General features: G+C 43.3%; 1 protein-coding gene across 2 annotated transcripts in view; it reads right to left on the reverse strand.

Annotated features, from left to right (window-relative positions):
• Positions 1 to 19640, reverse strand: part of ADGRD1 (adhesion G protein-coupled receptor D1) — an 843751-nt gene that overhangs the window by 799646 nt on the left and 24465 nt on the right. For both annotated transcript variants that reach the window (XM_077461779.1, XM_077461778.1), the window contains exon 2: positions 11672 to 11708. In XM_077461779.1, the coding sequence (XP_077317905.1) occupies positions 11672 to 11708 (37 nt within the window). The remainder of the gene's footprint in view (positions 1 to 11671; positions 11709 to 19640) is intronic.

Here is a 19640-nt window from a genome sequence, read left to right on the forward strand (position 1 = left end):
TTCCCACGTCAGACAATCAGGCTCCTCCCAGGAGCACTTCCTGCTTCCCACGTCAGACAATCAGGCTCCTCCCAGGAGCACCTCCTACTTCCCACATGTCAGATAATCAGGCTCCTCCAAGGAGCACTTCCTGCTTCCCACGTCAGACAATCAGGCTCCTTCCAGGAGCACTTCCTGCTTCCCACACATCAGACAATCAGGCTCCTCCCAGGAGCACTTCCTGCTTCCCACACGTCAGACAATCAGGCCCCCTACCACAGCACTACAGCACTTTACAAGCAATGTTTTTATTATGTTAATGTGAGTTGAATGTATTTTGAGTGTTTTTAAAGATTAAACATTTCTCAGATGATATCACACTATTGTATGCCTCTATCATTTTCCCTATGTGACATATGTGAGGAGGCTTGGTGGAAGTGACCAGGAGATACTGATATCCTTTGAAAGCTGGGCTTTTATCAGGAGCAGGAGGTGACCAGTGTGGAGCATCAGCATACAGCAGCCAGTATATTAATAGGAGACATAAGGATGATCCCAACTAACTGCTGATAACAACTATAAGCTTACCCTTTAAGACCTTAAAGTGGTGGTACAACTGAAAAGGAGAGGGGGGGGGGGGGGGGTTTCGTACACAGTGCATGAAGACACCTTATCACTTTATTTGTATTCATTTTTATTTTTATGGACTGTGTGTGATTCATGGAGCATGAGCACTTTATAGTATATTTATCTTTTATTGCAAGACACTTTTTTATGTTATTCATTTGTATTGTTTTATAGCACAGGTTTCATTAATTGATGAGTATTAGTAATGCAGCACAGTATATATATTATGTGATTGGTCACAGCTGATCACGTGGTGAGGAGCCTCACTCAGAGGCTCATTACCACGATCGGAGATGCAATGTGTCAGACTGACACGCTGCACCAGTGATCTCCACGCTGCACGTGCAGCGACATGTTTTCCTGAAAGTTGTCATCCAGTCAGGATAAAGAAACCACTTCCCGGCTGTCAATCTGCTATAGGATGGTCTCTCTCAGAATCAATGAGAATGGCAAACGTGATCAACTTCTCCAGATCTGTAGGTATGTCTCAGGCTGCTATCTTATCTTTGATGTTATCTGAGAGACCATGAGAAAAAGCAGCCACGAGGGCCTCATTGTTCCAGGTGACCTCTGCTGCCAGAGTATGGAATTTAATGGCATAATCCGCAACAGTTCTCGTACTCTGTTTGATGGACATGAGGCTCTTGGCAGCAGAAATGGAGCATGCGGGAATATCAAATACCCATTTAAAGGATACCACAAACTCTGGGTTACTCAGAACAATGTTTTTTTTGCATCTTCCATAGAGGGTTTGCCCAGGCCAATGTTCTATCAGAAAGCAAAGAAATAATGAAGCCTACTTTGCTTCTGTCCGTGAGGAACGCCTGAGGCAGCATCTTAAAGTATATCCCAACCTGGTTAAGAAACCGTCTGCATTGAACTGGATTGCCCCCAAATCGCTGGGGAAGTGGAGCGGAACCAGACATAACTCTTACAGAGGTAATATTCGAGGCGGGTGCCTGCACAGAGACTTGAACAATAGCAGGGACAGCCTGCAACAAAGGTTGTACGGGAACAGCAACAGTGGGAGGACCCAGGTGTGCAGTGTGAATCAGAAGCGTCTGTAACGTTATGGAAAACTGATCCATGCGGTGATCCTGCTCATTTAACCTGGAAAAATTATTACCACTAGGTGGATTGCCTGCATCTTCTGAATTCATGGCCTTCGCCTACTGTCAGGAACCATGAAACAGACGGAGACAGAAAATGCAGTAAAAATCACACCTTTTAATAAAATGGTATGTAGTATCCTCTACCATAGGTAGGTGATAGAGTGAGGATTTTTGTGAGGGAGACTGTCAGCACAGGTAAATTTGGGCAGGCCTATGATTCAGGCTAGGCCTGTTTGTCTTGATCTGAGGGGCAGGGAGTGGTTGGTGACCACCTGTGCTTTAGTTCTGAGGTGCCTCCCTTGCTTCCAAGAAGATTGTTCTGGAAGAGGGGCAGGGCCTAGGACTGGAGTGGCAGGCAGCTCATGAGAGGAGCCCTGACCAATCCTCAACTGGAATTGGCCGGGGGCAAGCCTTCCATATAAGCAGAGGTAACAGCCTCTGGGGAGGAGTTGTCGGCCGGGAGACGATTAGAATGGAGTACTAGGCAGCAGCAGGGGGGGGGGGGTGCGAGGCCTAGCGGAGGAGAGAGCTTCATCTTCATGGATGAAGTGTTCTGAAACAAAGGGCCTGGAGAAGCTGTCAGAATGTACGTCCAGTTAAAGTTCTCCATCATGGACTTGGGGCAGGAGAGGGTCAGTGAGTGGGCCACAGTAGATTTCTTGATGAGACATGCCAGGGGATCTGGGTGTGAGGCCAGAGAAAAGACTGTGGGGAGAGTGTCAAATCCCTGCAGCCTAAGGGCACAGGATTTGTAGGCCGGACTATCTGGGGACAGTAGTCCACCAATCAGCACATGTTACTAAATTACTAAGTTGCTGGGGAGAGGTACTGCAGACCTCTGGCCCTTGTAACAGTACAACCAAACCTAGCCAGCAACTGGGACTGTTCAGATTGGTCTCTTTTGTCAAAAGAGGATGATTGGACAGGAAAAGTAATAATCTACAGTGGAAGTTTGTGCAGGAGGGTGGAAGTCCTGGGAGCAACAGTCTGCAGGAGATACGCAGAGGAGGAGAAATAGTCTGCATGATGTTATGCAGGGGAAGTGACTGTAGATATTATATGTACATTAGTACTCCAAAGCTCAACCTTCGTTCTAATTCTTAAATATGATGGCAAAGCAATTGTTCTATGGGCATCCCATATTTCCTTTCCCCCAACCAACAATCCCCCAATAAACAAAACAAAACAACGTAAATGACTGTTCATTGTCTCAGAAGTGACAGATGGAGGTCTGGCAGCAGGGTGGCATGGTGAATGTTAGTTACTAGTAGCAACCAAGCGCTACAGGTAAAAATGTCACAACTGGTAAATGTAGTCAAAACATAGCCAAGGTTCAGTGACCAAATCGGGTAATCAGAACAAGCCAGGAAATCAGAAACGCAGAGATCAGCATAGTCAGAGGCAGCAGACAGGATCAGGAACCAGAAGGGACGTCAGACAGGCAAGTCTTCAACAGGAATGCAGCAGAGAGTCCCAAGATATGTTGACCAGGCAAAGGCATTTGAAGAAATGAACCAGGAGGTTTAAATAGCCAGAAGGGGCTGGCTGTAGGCTTGACTGACGAGCAGGAGATGATCAACAAGTGAGCCACTGTGGAACAATGAGTACTGGCAATTAACCAACAGCGGAGCCCAGCCCTGACACAACCTAATCATTCTCTTCATTTCTCCCATGGCCTCCTGCTCTCTAGCTCCCTCGTCACCTCCTCCCATGCTCACCTCCAGGACTTTTCCAGAGCCTCTCCCATCCTACGGAACTCCTTACCCTAATCTTCCTGATTATCTCCTACTCTGCTTGCTTTTAGACAATCCCTGAAAACTCTCCTCTTCAGAGAAGCCTATCCTGTCCACACCTAACAACTGTATTTTTTATTTTATTCATCATCAACTCATCCCCCACAGGTATTACCTTTTGTATCACTTGACCCTCCCTTCTGGATTGTAAGCTCTAACGAGCAGGGCCCTCTGATTCCTCCTGTATTGAATTGTATTGTAACTGCACTGTCTGCCCTCATGTTATAAAGTGCTGCACAATCTGTAGGTGCTATATAAGTCCTGTAGAATAATAATAAAAATAAAGAAAATATGTACAAAATCATTGTACATTCCATCTATCTGCAATTGGAAATAGTATGAACACCAAACCGACGATTGTGTACATTTTAGGAGAGCTTAAAAAAAATGATAAAACTATTAGGAACTAAAACAAACTATACTGTACCTGTACATTTAGCTGTTGGCCTGGAGTTCATCTTAGCTTCATCTAGTAAATAAACTCTAGTAAGCTAAGGGGCATACACGATGGATAACTTGGTCTCTTTGTACTTGGTTTTTGTCTTGATCGTTTTCTGCAGTGACTTTTCTATGTTTCCTTGTTCTATATAACTATTAAAATAATAATGTGTCATAAAATAACATTTTATTTTAAAATGCATGAAACTGTGCGGTCACACATGGGGTTTTAAACACAGACATACTAACCAGTACTGTAATTAAACAGTCTTTTTATAGGATCTTCTAACAGAGTCGTAATGTGTGATGGTTTACAAGATGTACAGCGACAAGGTCAACTCAACTCAACTCAACTGCATGGTAATGGGAGCTGCAATGTTTAAAGTGCTGCTCATATAGGAAATCTTTACCTTGGCATGATACAGATTAATAGAATAAGCAACAATGATGACAACATCCCATGTCACTAACCCTTTCCCCTCATTTACACATCACAACAAAGTACCGTCATGATTAAAAAATCATGCACAAAAATAAAATAAAATTTTGTCTCTATTATTAAATTATTACCAAAAACATAAAAGGGAAAGGATATCAAAAGAAACACTATAATTGTGCTAAAAAAAGGTCCCAAAGGTACTTTTCATTGTTGATTATGTGATTCTGTGTCATCCTTACCACTCTTGTGTACTTACACTGGTACATTTACATTCAATTTGAGTAAAAATATATTTTAAGTGGAAATACAGTATACTGTTCTGAATGTACTGTATACCGAAGACTACATGTAGCGGCGGCTCCTGAAGAGCATGCGCTATGCATTTTTCCAAAGTTAAAATTGCCTAAATCGCCGTTTGGTTTGGGTGCAATTATCTAAATTGGACTCCAGCATCAGTCTGACTGGACTGGAGATGTTCAGCCTGGCCACAGGGGGCACTGTCTCTTCTGTAATAAAGGCATGGAACTATGGTCTGGTTAGGTGCTTAAGTTACTCTCTCTCGGAGCCCACCCAATGGGAGGGGGGCTCTTGCTGTGCTTTCTGGGAGAGTGTACTTAAGATGCGGACGTCGCATGGTTTGGGGTTCCAGTCCAGAATGATGTACTGATTTCATGGTCCTGGTCCTCCTGACCAGCCCCCAGGAAGGCTATGGCCTGGGGTGTGGATCCACCCGACTTTAATTTCTCGGGCTGGCTAAACTCAAGGAAACTAAAAGAAGGATTCTGAGGTGGTAGGGTGCTGTCTCTGGTTCAGGAGAGACCCAGTGACTTCAAGCATTGCAGGGGACGACTCTTCAGAGGAAGACTACGTATGGGTTGGCTTCTTAGTAAGAGCCTGGAAGGGCTGAAGTAACCAAGAGAATCCGGTCTTGTGGATATCGCCAAGCTGGCTGAAAGAACCAGGTATCCTACAAGTGTTTCAAGCTTAGTTTCCTACGTGTTCTACAACAACGTCTGTGGCAGAGATATTATCTTGTATATTCTACAACAACGTCTGTGGCAGAGACTTGTTCCTGAGTAAGCACCTTATTGGCTGCTAGGCCTTGTGAGAGAGGGACTGTCCAACCTGAGTGATCATCCATTTGCGAATGGCTATTCTCTGGATGCAGTCAAAGTAAGCAAGTTCTTCAAAAAATTTGACCTTGACACTTAAGCCCCATACACACGAGAGGACTTATGTCCGATAGACTTCCGAAGGAGTTCTGCCGGAGTTCCGACAGAGTTCCGACAGAGTTCTGACAGACTTTTCGGCTGAGCGGACTTGGCCACACACAATCACACTAAACTCCGACGGATTTGAACGTGATGACGTACGACTGGATTCGAATAAGGAAGTTCATAGCCAGTAGCCAATAGCTGCCCTAGCGTCGGTTTTAGTCCGTCAAATTTTTCGAAGGGACCGGGTCCGGCGGAGTTCCGTCGGGAAAATTTGAAGCATGTTCCATATTCTAAAGTCCGTCAGACTTTGGTGAATCAAAAGTCCGTTGCAGCCCACACACGATCGAATAGTCTGACGGAATCAGTCCGTCGGACTTTGGATGTTGAAAAGTCCGCTCGTGTGTACGGGGCTTAAGAGTACCTGAATTTCCTTTTCAGCCCTCTGATCCCAATTCAAGAGACTGTTTTATTGTCTAAATTTATTGCAAATAAAATCCATTCAAGCAGGTAGTTTGTCAGTCTCTAAGTTACTGAGCCATCTACCACGAGAACCCCTAGACGTACAATGAGGAAAACAGGAGGTAACGGTAAGCCCAAAACTAACCAGCAGCTCCTTCGGGGGTTAGTTCTACATGTGGGGGCTCGCAGTCTGGGATTTACTGTTACCCTGCAAAGAACTGTACATGTGGTAAAGCATAGGACAGAGGGTTGTGTTTTTGAACTGTGCCATCAGCGCCATCGTTACTCGGACTTTAACTGAGGTGCGTAAGTGTGGGAGGAGCCCTTGCCAAAAAACCCGCAAAGTTATGCAGCCCAAGCATTCCAGTAGGAAGAGTCTGAGTTGTTCTTTTCCTGCATGAGGCACCGCGTGAGAGTGTGTTGCGGAAGGAGAAGAGACCAGTTGATTTTTTCTCTCAAAGTGTTGGAGAGAAGATTCTTTCTTTGAGAATGTACCGTGCTCCAGGAGTGCAATCTGTGTCAGGACCCAGGATACCTACTGGAAGGTGTTCCACAGGTATGCAGATGCCCAGTACCGTGCTCACAGACACGGGCATTCGCCTGCTGCCGCAGGGGCGGTTCGTACTATATACTGTTGGAGATATCGAGGGCCTTGGCATGTTATGCGGGAAGTGTGATGGCCTGATCTTCAACCCTCGATCGTTTGCAAGGTGCAGAAGGTGTGGAGAGTACACCTTTAAAGTGGAGCAGCCCACCGTGTGGACTGTGCCACAGGCGTGACAACCGACGAGTCAGCCATCTTTGTCCCTTTGGTGAGGCCTTCCACTGTGGTGACACCTGTCATCACTGACATCCCTGAGAGATGCCACTGCTTCTACCACTGCAACTGCCGAGGAGACCACTTTGGAGCAGATGGACACTGCTTCTACTACCGTTATTGAAATCACTATGCCTCCTTCAGAGTACCTGAATTTCCTTTCCAACCCTCTGATCCCAATTCAAGAGACTGTTTTATTGTCTACGTTTATTGCAAATAAAATCCATTCAAGCGGATCATTTGTCAGTCTCTAAGTTACTGGGCCATCTACCACGGGAACCCCTAGACGTACAACGAGGAAAACAGGAGGTAACGGTAAGCCCAAAACTAACCAGCAGCTCCTTCGGGGATTAGTGCTACATTACATTTACAGATGTTCTTGGGCATTCAGTAAACTTCTCTATAAATTGAAAAAAATAAGAACTCTCTTACAGCCCAACTCCAGGAAGCTCCAGGAAATGTGAAAATTCTCCCATGCGTTAAACTATAAACTGTTTACTTATGCCCTGTACACACGACCGGTTTTCCCGTCGGAATAAACTCTGAAGGTTTTCTGATGGCGTTCCAATGTAATTCCGCTGAAACTGTTTTGCGTACACGCGATCACACCAAAGTCTGATCGCCAAGAACGTGGTGACGTACAACGCGTACGATGGGACTATAAAAAGGAAGTTCAATAGCCAATAGCTTCCGTCTCGTACTTACTTTAGAGCATGCGTTGTTTGTGGTCCGTCAGAACAGCATACAGACTAGCGATTTTCCCGATAGGAATTGATTCCGTCGGAAATATTTAGAACATGTTCTATTTCTAGGTCCGTCAGAATTTTAGAAAAAAAAAGTCAGATGAGGCATACACACGATCGGAATATACGATGAAAAGCTTCCGTCTGACTTTTTATGTCGGACATTCCGCTCGTGTGTACACAGCATTAGGGTTCATTCTAAGCATTGGAAAGTGTGTGTGTGTTTGTGGGTGGAAGTGTGCGTGCTTGTATAAAGGTGCGCAGAGGGGTGATATTCTTGGTAATGTACTTGTAAGTCCTACATGTGTCTGTTAGAAATACATTCAATACCACCAAATGTTCAAGAAGCACCAACTTCAACAATTACATTAAGACAGGGTGTAGGGGGACAACAAAGGTCACTGCAAAATCTTCTTGCCCTAAAGCCATAGAAAAAAAACACAATTCAAGGCACATTTGGAAGTACTGCAAAGGTTCATTTTCACTTCAATCTCTGATAGCAAGCATGCTACCTCCTGTGACAGCAGTTATGCCATTTTAGTAATGATGTAAAAGATAAAAGTGACAATGAGAACATAGGGGATATTATAATGAGAGAGAGAGGGAGATGAGAAGATGAGAGAAAAGAAGAGAAGAGAGAAAGGTGAGAGAGAAGAGAGAAATGAGAGAGAGACAGAGAGAGAGACAAGAAGATGATAGAAGAGAAGAGAGAAAGATGAGAGAGAGAGGGAGATGAGAAGATGAGAGAAAAGAAGAGAAGAGAGAAAGGTGAGAGAGAAGAGAGAAATGAGAGAGAGACAGAGAGAGAGACAAGAAGATGATAGAAGAGAAGAGAGAAAGATGAGAGAGAGCAGAAGTGAGAGAAGAGAGAAATGAGAGAGAAAGAGAGAGAGAGAGAGAGATGAGAAGATGAGAGAAAAGAAGAGAAGAGAGATGAGAGAGAGAGAGTGAGAGAGAGCAAGAAGGGGGTAAGAAGAGAGAGATGAAAGAGGCAGAAGAGAGAGAGAAGAGAAGAGAGACAGGGAGACAGCTATGATAGAGAGATGAGAGAGGGACAAAGGGAGAGAGTGAGAGAGAGGAGAGAGACCATAGAGAGAAGACAAGAGAAGAGAAGAGACAAGGAGAGAGAGGGAGAGAGTGTGAGAGAAGAGAAAGACGAGAGAAGAGAAGAGAAGAAGGAGAAGAGAAGAGAAGAGACAGGGAGAGAGGGAGGGAGGGAGAGAGAAGGGAGAGGCCAGAGAGACTAGAGAAGAGCAAGACCAGAGAGAGAAGAGAAGAGAACAGAAGAGAAGAGAAGAGAAGAGAAGAGAAGAGAAGAGAAGAGACAGGGAGAGAGAGGGAGAGGGAGAGAGAAGAGAGAGACAGGGAGAGAGAGGGAGAGGGAGAGAGAAGAGAGAGACCAGGGAGAGAAGAGAAGAGAGAGACCAGAGAGAGAAGAGAAGAGAAGAGAAGAGAAGAGAAGAGAAGAGACAGGGAAAGAGAGGGAGAGAGAATAGAGAGAAGAGAAGAAACAGAGAGAGAGGGGGAGAGAGTGGGAGAAAAGAGAGAGAGAGAGAAGAGACGAGAAGAGAAGAGAAGAGAAGAGACAGGGAGAAAGAGGGAGAGAGAAGAGAGAGACCAGAGAGAGAAGAGAAGAGAATCGAAGAGAAGAGAAAAGACAGGGAGAGAGAGGGAGAGAGTGGGAGAAAAGAGAGAAGAGAAGAGACCAGAGAGATAGAAAGAGAGAGAGTGAAAGAGAAAGACAAATGTCAAAAACGCATCCATATTCCTCAATAAAACATAAATTCGAATCCATCCATCCACTGTCTGTTGCATCACTAAGAATTTAGCTATTCATATTTGTCCCCGGCCTGCTGTAACCCTGTCCTGGGCCACCCTAGGAAAAGCGTGCTTTTTCTTTATTCTTGCCATTAGAGCCAGCTGCTTTAACATGTGCTGATACTCTGTTCTTTGAAAATCATATTTCAGTTAATCATAAGGTTTCGCGTTACTGAAGCCCTGAATAAAACACGGAGAGGGCTGCATAGCGGGGCTGTAATGAAATATTCAGTTTTTTTTGCATACACTTTCATGATACATGCCAAATCATTCATAACAAAATAAACTCTTGTACCAGAGAAAATAAACACTTGGATAAGCTTTACTTAGGTTACCATAATTTCTCTGCAGTGTTTTACCTTTCATTGTAAAAGATACACAGTTTGGAAAGTATCAGTTATGATTGCATAAAGAGATATGTACTCCATATATACAGTATTATATTAAATGAATATAACTGATGGTTTGCCTAAGTATAGTAACAGCATTAATAAAGATCCCAGGTCACCATAGCCCCCTGTACTCACAATTCAATGATGCGGAAAACAGCACTGAGGTAATCATGTCAGAAGACCTCCCAACAGTTGCAGTTTTTGCAGGACACCTGAATTTCGTGTCCCACTGCAGACTAAATGCTCGTTCCTGTACCTGTCTTCTTCTCTGTGGGGCGTAGTGATCTCCTGCCCAGTATAAGCATTAAAGTTCTAGTAATGGGAGGTAGTGGTGTGGGATGAAGAGCGTGAACTGGTAAGTAATCCACTGAACACCAATGATCCCCAATGAACACCAATGACCCCAACCCTAACATTACCAAGCACCAGTGCCTCCACAGAGTATCAGTGTCTTCTCTCTCTCCTAGAGTACCGGTGTCCCCCTTCTCTGCCAGCTCCTCCTTCTACAGACCACCAGTGCCCCACCACTTCCTCCACAGAGCACTAGTGCCGCCCCCCCTGCTCCCTCAACAAAGTACTAGAGCTTCCTCTCCCTCCTCACAGCATAAATTCTTCACCCCTCCTTCCACAGAGCACCAGTACTCCCCCCTGCATAGAGCATTAGTGCCCCGTCTCTCTCTCTCTCCGCAGAGCAACAGTGCTCCCTCCTTCCACTGAGTACAAGTGCCCATACTCTACCCCAGTGCCCCTCCTCTACCCATACAGAGTACCAGGATCCCCCCTTTCCCCTCACAGAGCACAAATGCCCCACTTCTCCCCCCACTGAGCACCAATACCCTCCTTCTCTCCTCCAATGAACGCTGGTGTCCCCTTTTCCACCCACTGGGTGCTTTTTTTTCTGTTTTATTTTGGTTGATTTTTATTGATGTTTTTTGTTTTCTCTATCTGACCACCAGCACTGAGCACTTTTTCCTCCGCCCTAATGCCGGACATTTTTCCTCCCCCCAACCATCAATACTGAAAATGTTATTCTCCCACTGACCACCGACACTGGCCATTTCTTCCTCCTGTTAGCCAAAGACAATGACTATCTTTTTCTCCTCCTTACCAGCAATATAAGGGGCACGTTGACACATACTGCTAATTGCTTCCCTCTATGCATTGTCTTATAAGTAACAAAGTGTTTAACACTATATATTGCATACACCTGATCAAAGTATTTATTGTCCCAGCAGTTGCTGGTTGCTAAGTAAATTCCAACTATTTAAAGACTTCTTTGTGAAAGTAGGATCAGACAAAATGTTAGCCATGTGTCCATATTTCCATTTATTTGAAAAAAAATGGTCCTTTAGGTTTATGTGTCTCTGTAAAACTCACTTATGATATTTTACTTTTTTTTTACTATTTTGTAGGCACAAGGACAGGGGCATGTGTGTACTGAAAGAAGGCTTAGACTATATTTAACTATGTTCCTTTAGGCTCTGGCCAATATGGCCAAGTGCAATTTAACTACATCCACTTTTCACTATGGCGCACTCCACGGGCCAGGTTTTCTCCTTTCTAGGTTGTCTATCTTTCTGCTGATGTTGTGAGGTATGCATCAGCGACAATCTGAAAAAAGTATGCATAAAAAAAATCAACAGATATATGCAAGGTGGCAGGCGTAGTCTCTGGAAGGGTCCATTGGACCAATTTTTCCAATTGGCAGAATTAGTAAAGGGGCCCGCATCAGCAAATCACCTAAATACATGAATTTCTCATCTTTACCAGAAAGCCTCTAGACTTTGGATATACAGTGTATGTGCACATTTCCCCAGATAATAAGATGCATGCTTACCTGGGTGACCCTGAGATTTGGTGAAATTTCCATGAGCCTGTATAGAGAAAGAGATTTGTATTACCAAGACAGAATGTGGACCTCAAAAAGATTACAATTAATGAATGTTAACTTATTAATGCATACAGCTATGTGTGACAGATGAGAACAATTGACTTAATATACCTCCTTTAAATTTATAAAAATTACATGGTTATTATTAGTACCCCTCCAAACATAGAGAAACTTAAATTGAACCTGTTGCCAGGCTATAGGCACTGAAGCGTTTTAATATTCTTAACAAATATAAATTAGTTTTAAAATAAACCCTTACTGACTTCTGGAGCTGCAAGTATTGGGGAACAATTAATCTAGTTCACTGCAGATAATTCATATTCATATTCACAAATCAGCTCATTCTGCTCTCCCCTCCCCAAGTGCCCACTCTGGGTTTAAATTAGAGATTAGAATGCTGATAGGTCAATGCTGGGAGGGGGAGCAGCAGAGAGAATTATGTGAGTGCTTCTGCTTTGAAATTTGAAAATTAATTGATCCACAGTGCCTGCAGCTGTAGAGGTCAGTAGGGAATGTTCTAAAGCTCATGTACTGCTTGTTAAGAATAAATGAAATATTTGAGTGTCTATAGCCTGGCCACAGTTTAACATTTTAAGACATAATTTAAGTCCATTATGATTGTACAGTCTCTGTGGAATGTCTTTTAAATTAAATGTACTAACTTTCTTAAATTTAAAGTGGGCCTGAACTCAGAATGTGAAGATATGCTATGTTATAGGGAGTATCTAAAAATGTTAATTGAACCTAAGCAGTACCCTTAAAAATACACCTTTTGTCTTGAATTCTACCTGAAAAATTGCAGTGCTCCTCTGGATCTGTGAGTGTTCCCGTGCTTGCAGCTATATATCTGTATGAATGCATTGTGAGATTTAAAAGTGGATGTAAACCCTCACATATACCCAGTGAACTTAACAGCCTCAGATGATACATAGAGATGAAACAAATCTTCCTACATAAGTTTTGCATGCTTATCTGCTGTCTTTCCCCTTCTATATTCTTTAGAATTCCTACATGGTTTAGAATTTTTACTTCCTTATTCTGCACTGTAAGTATAGTCTTGGCTTACACTGGTAGACAGCTGATTGGATAAATGGCACTCACCCCCACTCTACATAGGCAGAGACTTACAGAGCAAATTTCAGGCTGCTTTTATCTCCCGTCTCGGAGAACTTGTCAGATGTTATCATTCTGATAACAGAGAAATGAAACAGCAGAAACACACGGGACTTGGCGAGAGATAACAAAACACTACAGATATATTTGCTTAGGTCAAATTTATTTAATCGGGTTTAGATCCACTTTACGTTTACCATACATGTTTAATTTGGCTGAACAAATAAAACTGAACCAATTCCTCCATACACACATTCAAGGTGGATGAAGGAATCCTCTCTATTGCCCTCTGACAGCAGGGAGACTGCCAAGCTGTCAGAATACACTAATTGGCTGCATTGGCTGCAACAGCTGATTGAGCATGTGGGTGGGTGCAGAGTAGTGTGAAAACATCCAAAGTCCAAATGCAGAGAAACAGGAATATATTGTAATTGAAGTTCAGCAATAAACAACAAGCCTGATGGGAAGGGTAGGCAACCCAACCAGGAGCACTTACAGATGCACCATCAAGGAGTCAGTAACAGAAGATCACAGGTGTGCCAACAGTGTCTGTCTCGAGGAGCGGAATGGGACCTGGCTGGTCCATACCCAAGTGGGGAGGCTTCCAGGTAGGACAGCGTGTCCCTGCACTCTCCCTAGTCCTCATCAACCTTTCCCAGATGCTAAGCCCTCTCTCTAACAGATGGGTGACCTGTCCCTACTCTAGGTATTGCCAATATTCCTATCACTCACATTCCTGGAAATTAGCTGGTCAGTAGGGGGTGCTGCAGAAACTGCCAGCTAGAAGCTGGACTCATCACAGATCGATGCATATATTCACCAGCTCACCACGGATCATGAAATATCATCCAAAGCTTTTATTGCAGAAAGATCACATGACAAATGACCAAGTGCAACATTTCGGAGCCATGCAGGACTTCTTTGTCAGGCATGTGACAATATTTAAACTGCTATCCACCAATTAAAACATAATTAAAAAAAGTGACATCTTTTTGTGATGTGAGCTTTCTGCAATAAAATGATGTGCTGACGATTATATACATTGATCTGTCCCTACTCTAGCCAAATGCAAAATGCACACCAAGCCTGGGAACCAGGATCTTAAATAAACTCTGTCTGACCCAAAATGGCCTCCAGAGTCAAATGGGAAGCTAACATCCGTTCGGATAGCTGCTCCAATTACCCAGGAAACCATAGAGGAACTAGTATTTCCTTGATTTCCTCTCCCTCTGCAATGGCACTGTGGTTGAGCGCCACCTGCATTGAAGAAAATAGATTGTACCTGCCTACAAGCAGGCTTTATCCAACAGGGTGGTAGATCAAGATTTGATCAACTACAGTGGCTACACATGGATCAAAAGTCAGTTGTTCCCTGCTGAACCAGCTGCATTTCGATCCAAATATGGCCACATTTAGTCTGCTGCCCCCAGTGATATTTGGTAATGTGACCAGCTGCCTGCTTAACGCACACCAATAACTCAATAAGGCTCTCCTTACCTGCTACAATCTGGCCATTCAATATTAGTATAAGCAACGTTAGATTTACCAAATCTGTGTAATATAAGGACCTACCCAATCTATTCAATCAATTTTTATCCAGTTAGGCAGCCTTTCTACTACATCAGAGATGTTCAACCTGTGGCCCTAGGGCCACATGTGGCCAAAGACAGCTATGAATGCGGCCCAACACAAAATCATTAACTTAAAAATTTTGATTTTTGGGTAGATTTTTTTCGGAAAAATGTGCTTACACTTAGCAAACAAATGCGGCTGAAGAAAAATTTGTCAATATCTCTTTACTGGACTTTTATAAGTTTTATCTTCCAAGAGAAAAATCTCCCACTCTTTACAATCATGCCTTATTCATGTCATTAGTTTTCGGCAGCACCTATATTTGTGAACAACTATTTTCAGGGATGAAACACACAAAGGGCAAAATTAGAACCAAAATATCTGATGAGCACCTGGAGAATTTCTCCACCATCCATCCAACCAGATATTGATGCGTTCAATTACCAAAAGGGCATCAAACATCACACTAATTCTATGTTGCCTTCTTTTACTTTTATAAAAAAAATTATTGAAAAAGTTTTTTTCCTCCGATAGGTACATTATCTATATCAGTGATTGTTAAATTGCGATCTGCTCGATTTTTCTACTCATCAGCTGTCCTTATTGTTAGTGTATTTTATGTGCAGCCCAAAACAATTGCTCTTCTTCCAAAGTGGAGCAACAAGGTCAAATGGTTGGACCCCTGTACTACACATAGTTTTGATAGATCCAAAGGTGATTGTACAATTGGAGTTTGTGTGGTAAGCTTAAGGCAGTCAGGGAAACAGTACTTTCAAAAAGAGATCAGCAATCACTTTCTCTTTATTTCTCTCCGTAAAAGTTTCCTTTAAAGGTTTTAATGGAAAAACATTCAGGACTTTGCTTGTACAAATGGTATACACCAGAGCCCTGCGACCACTTTTAAACTTCCTCTGGCTCCTTCACTGACAATTAATCACTAAAACGCTCAGTTTCGTTGTTTTACTGTGAAGTGTCTGTAGGGAACCAGGTTTCTACATCCTTGAACAATCTACAGACAAAAAAAGCTAGAAATCCGCCGGCTGGATCGGCTCCCATAAGTCTTGTAGAGAACAGTTGCAAACAAACAATATTTTATGAACATTCATACTGGACACAAGGACGCTAATTTTACGGAGACTGTGATGGATCTGGCCTTTACACTGCTAACATAATTGGAACTTAAGGGATGAAGGTAATGTTAATAAGTACTGTCTAATGCAGAAAAAGTCTGTGCTCACTTGATGGCAGGGGAATCAGCGGGTAAAAAACAAAAAAAAAACAAAAGGAGATACTTTTATTCTAAAGTATTTTAAACCAGTAAAATGGGAAATCATGTTGTACCTGCCAAATACTTGGCCGTTTGTGGCTGTTGAATTTTTAAAGTGCCCTGTAGCCAAAAGAAGAATTATAAACAAATGTTTCCTATGCTGGATATTAAAAAAAAACAAAAAACATAAAAGTGTTTTGTTGTGAAGAAAATTCTGATATTTTTCATTGATCCATCACGTAGATCTTGCATCATGCCAGATAGGAAGTATATAGAAGTCACAGGGCGCCGTTTTTTTTTTGTCCATAAAGTTTTATAAAAGACTTTATACATATAAAATAATAATGGAAAGACAGCAGAACACATCGAGATATAGCCATGGTTACAAAGAGTGTAGAAATATCTTACAGACCAAGCAATGCAAGGTGGTTGCAGCTTCTGGCTAATCAAGGCCAGGATGGGGAACCTAAACCAAAACCAATCACTGTTGCCATAAAAGTGCGCAATAGCTAGAATGGTGACAAGTGAGAACATAGTTGTCCAAGAATGTTCCTCCAAGCCAAAGAGATATTGTCTACTGATGGGGAAAAGCATGAGAAAGAACTAGGGGATGATAAGAAGACTAATGAAAACTGTAGAGAACAAAGAATGCATGCCTGTTGGCAGGGGATAGATGAAGGAAAGATTAAGGCAAATTTTCCATGGGATTACATGGTAAGCCATGGCTTTAGTGGTGAATGTCAGCATCTCCACTGAGCAGCCATACAGGTTAAGTGCAGCTACTTACAATTGTCTTTGCTGGTGTATTTATAATGTAACCAACAAGCCTAGGTCTTGGTGAAGTGCGTGATTCTGTCATTAGCTATGGCAATTAGCCCCTCCATCTCTTCTATTTTCACAGGGTGACATTTTTGCCTTCTTACCTTCCTGATGCTTGTTCAATACTGTATTACTGCATATCATTTTACATGCCACGAGAAAGACAATATAATTTTTCATAGTATGGAACCAATTTTGTCTTAATAGTGGTTAAGAGGGCTTGTATAAATAGGCTGGGAACTTTAAAAACTGGACATGCCTTGCCCATTTAGTGAAAAGTGATTGTGTCTCTGGAAAAGGCCCCTCAACCCCCCGCAGCTCCTTTGAGGATAACCACCAATTCCAGGTATGGAAGAGTTTGTGCCAAACTCGATGTTGTTGTCATCTCTCTACTCCCTGCTGCACCTTGCTCCTACATTGAAGAGGCCCGGCTGTGAAGAGCGCTAATGTGCAGCGGTCAGAGAGATGTCATCTCTGCTTGTCTGCCCGCTTACTTCTCTCCTCCACCTGTCTCATGCAGCCAGCCCGCCCACCGCAGTAGCCCTGGCCATGACCCGCTGGTCAGGCAGTAACCCTGTGGCAAGAGACTCGGGGCTATGGGCCCCTGATTCGTGGCTATAGCCCCAATAGCCACCCCCTACCGACGCCCCTGGGTCATGGAATGTCCTTTCCAGAGACACTGTCACCTAGTCCTACATAGCAAATGAATCAAGTGCTAAAATGATTATGTTACTTTAGGGCAGGGTTTCTCAACCAGGGTGCCATGAATCCCTAGGGTTCCATCAAAGGTTGCTTAGGGTTCCTTGAGCAATTAACAATTTCTGCCTCCCAAATAAGTTCCCACTGGCACCATCTTTTTAGCTATCTGTAAGGGGATAATTCTTCCCAATGCCCCCGAGTATAAGGAACATTCCTCCCAGTGACCCTCACACTGATGTATTATGAGTTGTAGATATAGTAATTTTTTTAGCAGAGGTTCCTGAGACCGGAAAGGTATTTCAAGGATTCCTCTGCATTTAAAGGTTCAGAAAGGCTGTTTTAGGGCTACTGACAAACATTTCCCTCATACCAGCTATCTAGAAGTGTACAAATGCCTCATTTCCACTGACCAACGGTTTGGGTCAGTACAGTTCGGAAGGGGTAGAATGGTACGGCCTATTCAGGTGAGCATTTCCACTGCAAGTGTGACCGCTGGGGGCCATAGAGGGTTTAGAAAAAATACCTTTGAAGTGAGCAAAGTTTTTTCTGTCCGCCAATCAGTGGAATGGATCGTGTGATGCCAGTAGCTCTGCCCTAACCATACCGTACCATTTTCTATGACCCCACATCTGAAGCAGAACTATGAATGGTGCGGTATGGTTTGATTGTATAAAGAGCTTTCATAATGGAAACACTCAAAATAGCGTAGCGTAGCGTACCGTACCAAACCAACACGAATCGAACCACTCAGTGGAACGAGGCAAAACTGAACAAGATTTGTGACTAGTTTGAAGTGAGCCATGAAAGAACATTACGATCTTAATGTAACATTTTGTTACCTAAGCATAATGAACTGTGTTTGTAACTGTGAATGACCTTAGGTTTATCCAATTTAGGCTGAAATAACAGGCACAAACATTCTGTTAATATATTTCCTTTTCTAAGATTTGTCCATATACAGATAGCTTTTAAAGTGGCCCTGTCATGGAATACTGAAACATCTACCATTATAGCAGTTTCTGTCATAGATGACATTCTTGTATGTCAGCTGTAAATTTGTGCCTCCTCTTTTTTTGCATGAAATGACAAAGAAAAGTAATCTGCAGCTCTGTAATGCAACCATTGACGTTACTTCCAAATCCGCAGAAATCCTGGAATGCTGGGATAGAAAGAAGTGTCTCTCATTTGAAGACGTAAGAAATTGACATCATTTAGTAAAAATGTGGTCCCACTAATAACATAGTAGTCACTAACATAACAATGATTTTAATTCCTTTTAACGGGTACAATACATGAGCCTTAAAACATGGCTTAAAGCATACTTTCACCTTCAGCAACATTTTCTAAAAGTTCCCCTGTGCAATTCCATATCTTCTGTCTTGAACATACCAGTGCCCCTCCTGTTTTAAATGCTGCACCTTCTCCCATTACACATGCAGCTGTGGGAGGGGAGGGGGGGCTTTCTGCAAAAAACGCTGGCACCTCGATCTCCCTCCACCCTACTATTTGTAGGACAGGCTGGATACTATAATTATGCATTTGTGCAGTTAGAGCGGCCTGGAGTAGCCGCTACTGAGATTAACAAGAGAAGAGAGTGTCTGCATGCATTTTGAAAGGCCTGGAGCAGCAGTCTTTATGAAGACATTGGGGATTGATTTACTAAACACAAACAGGAAGTTCACTTTTCAACATCCAATCATCCAATCATGTGCAAGCAAAAGTGCAGTTTTTTTCTGGCATGTACCGTATATACTCGAGTATAAGCCGAGATTTTCAGCCCCTTTTTTTAGGCTGAAAGTGCCCCCCTCGGCTTATACTCGAGTCACCGCCGTCTGTCTACCCGATCAGCGTGTCGTGCAGACAGACAGCGGCCATTCCACTATTCAAAAGCCGCGCCTCCCTGTCTGTGATAGGCGGAACACTCAATTTCCCAGCAGTCAGTTGTCCGCCTATCACGGATATCCACTCATCCTCATACTACGGACGAGGATGAGAGGATGTCCGTGATAGGCGGAACACTGACTGCTGGGAAATTGAGTGTTCCGCCTATCACAGACGGAGGCGCAGCTTTTGAACAGTGGAATGGCCGCCGTCTGTCACAGACGAGGAGAAAAGGTGCGGCGATCCTGGCATGGCCGCCGTATGTTTTTACATGCAGATCGCTGCAGAAGGACACAGGCTGCAGAAGGACAAAGAGGCACAGGACACAGGTAGGCTGGACACAGTGATGGACACACAGTGATGGACACACAGTGATGGACACACAGGGATGGACACACAGGGATGGACACACAGGGATGGACACACAGGGATGGACAGGCATGTCTCACCCTCGGCTTATACACGAGTCAATACGTTTTCCCATTTTTTTTGTGGTAAATTAGGGGCCTCGGCTTATATTCGGATCGACCTATACTCGAGTATATACGGTAATTGGGTATTTTT

This window comes from Lithobates pipiens, unplaced genomic scaffold, assembly GCF_037356315.1.
Source record: "Lithobates pipiens isolate NorthernLeopardFrog02 unplaced genomic scaffold, aLitPip1_a1.2 Scaffold_3, whole genome shotgun sequence".
In the NCBI taxonomy this organism is placed as follows: Eukaryota; Metazoa; Chordata; class Amphibia; order Anura; family Ranidae; genus Lithobates; species Lithobates pipiens.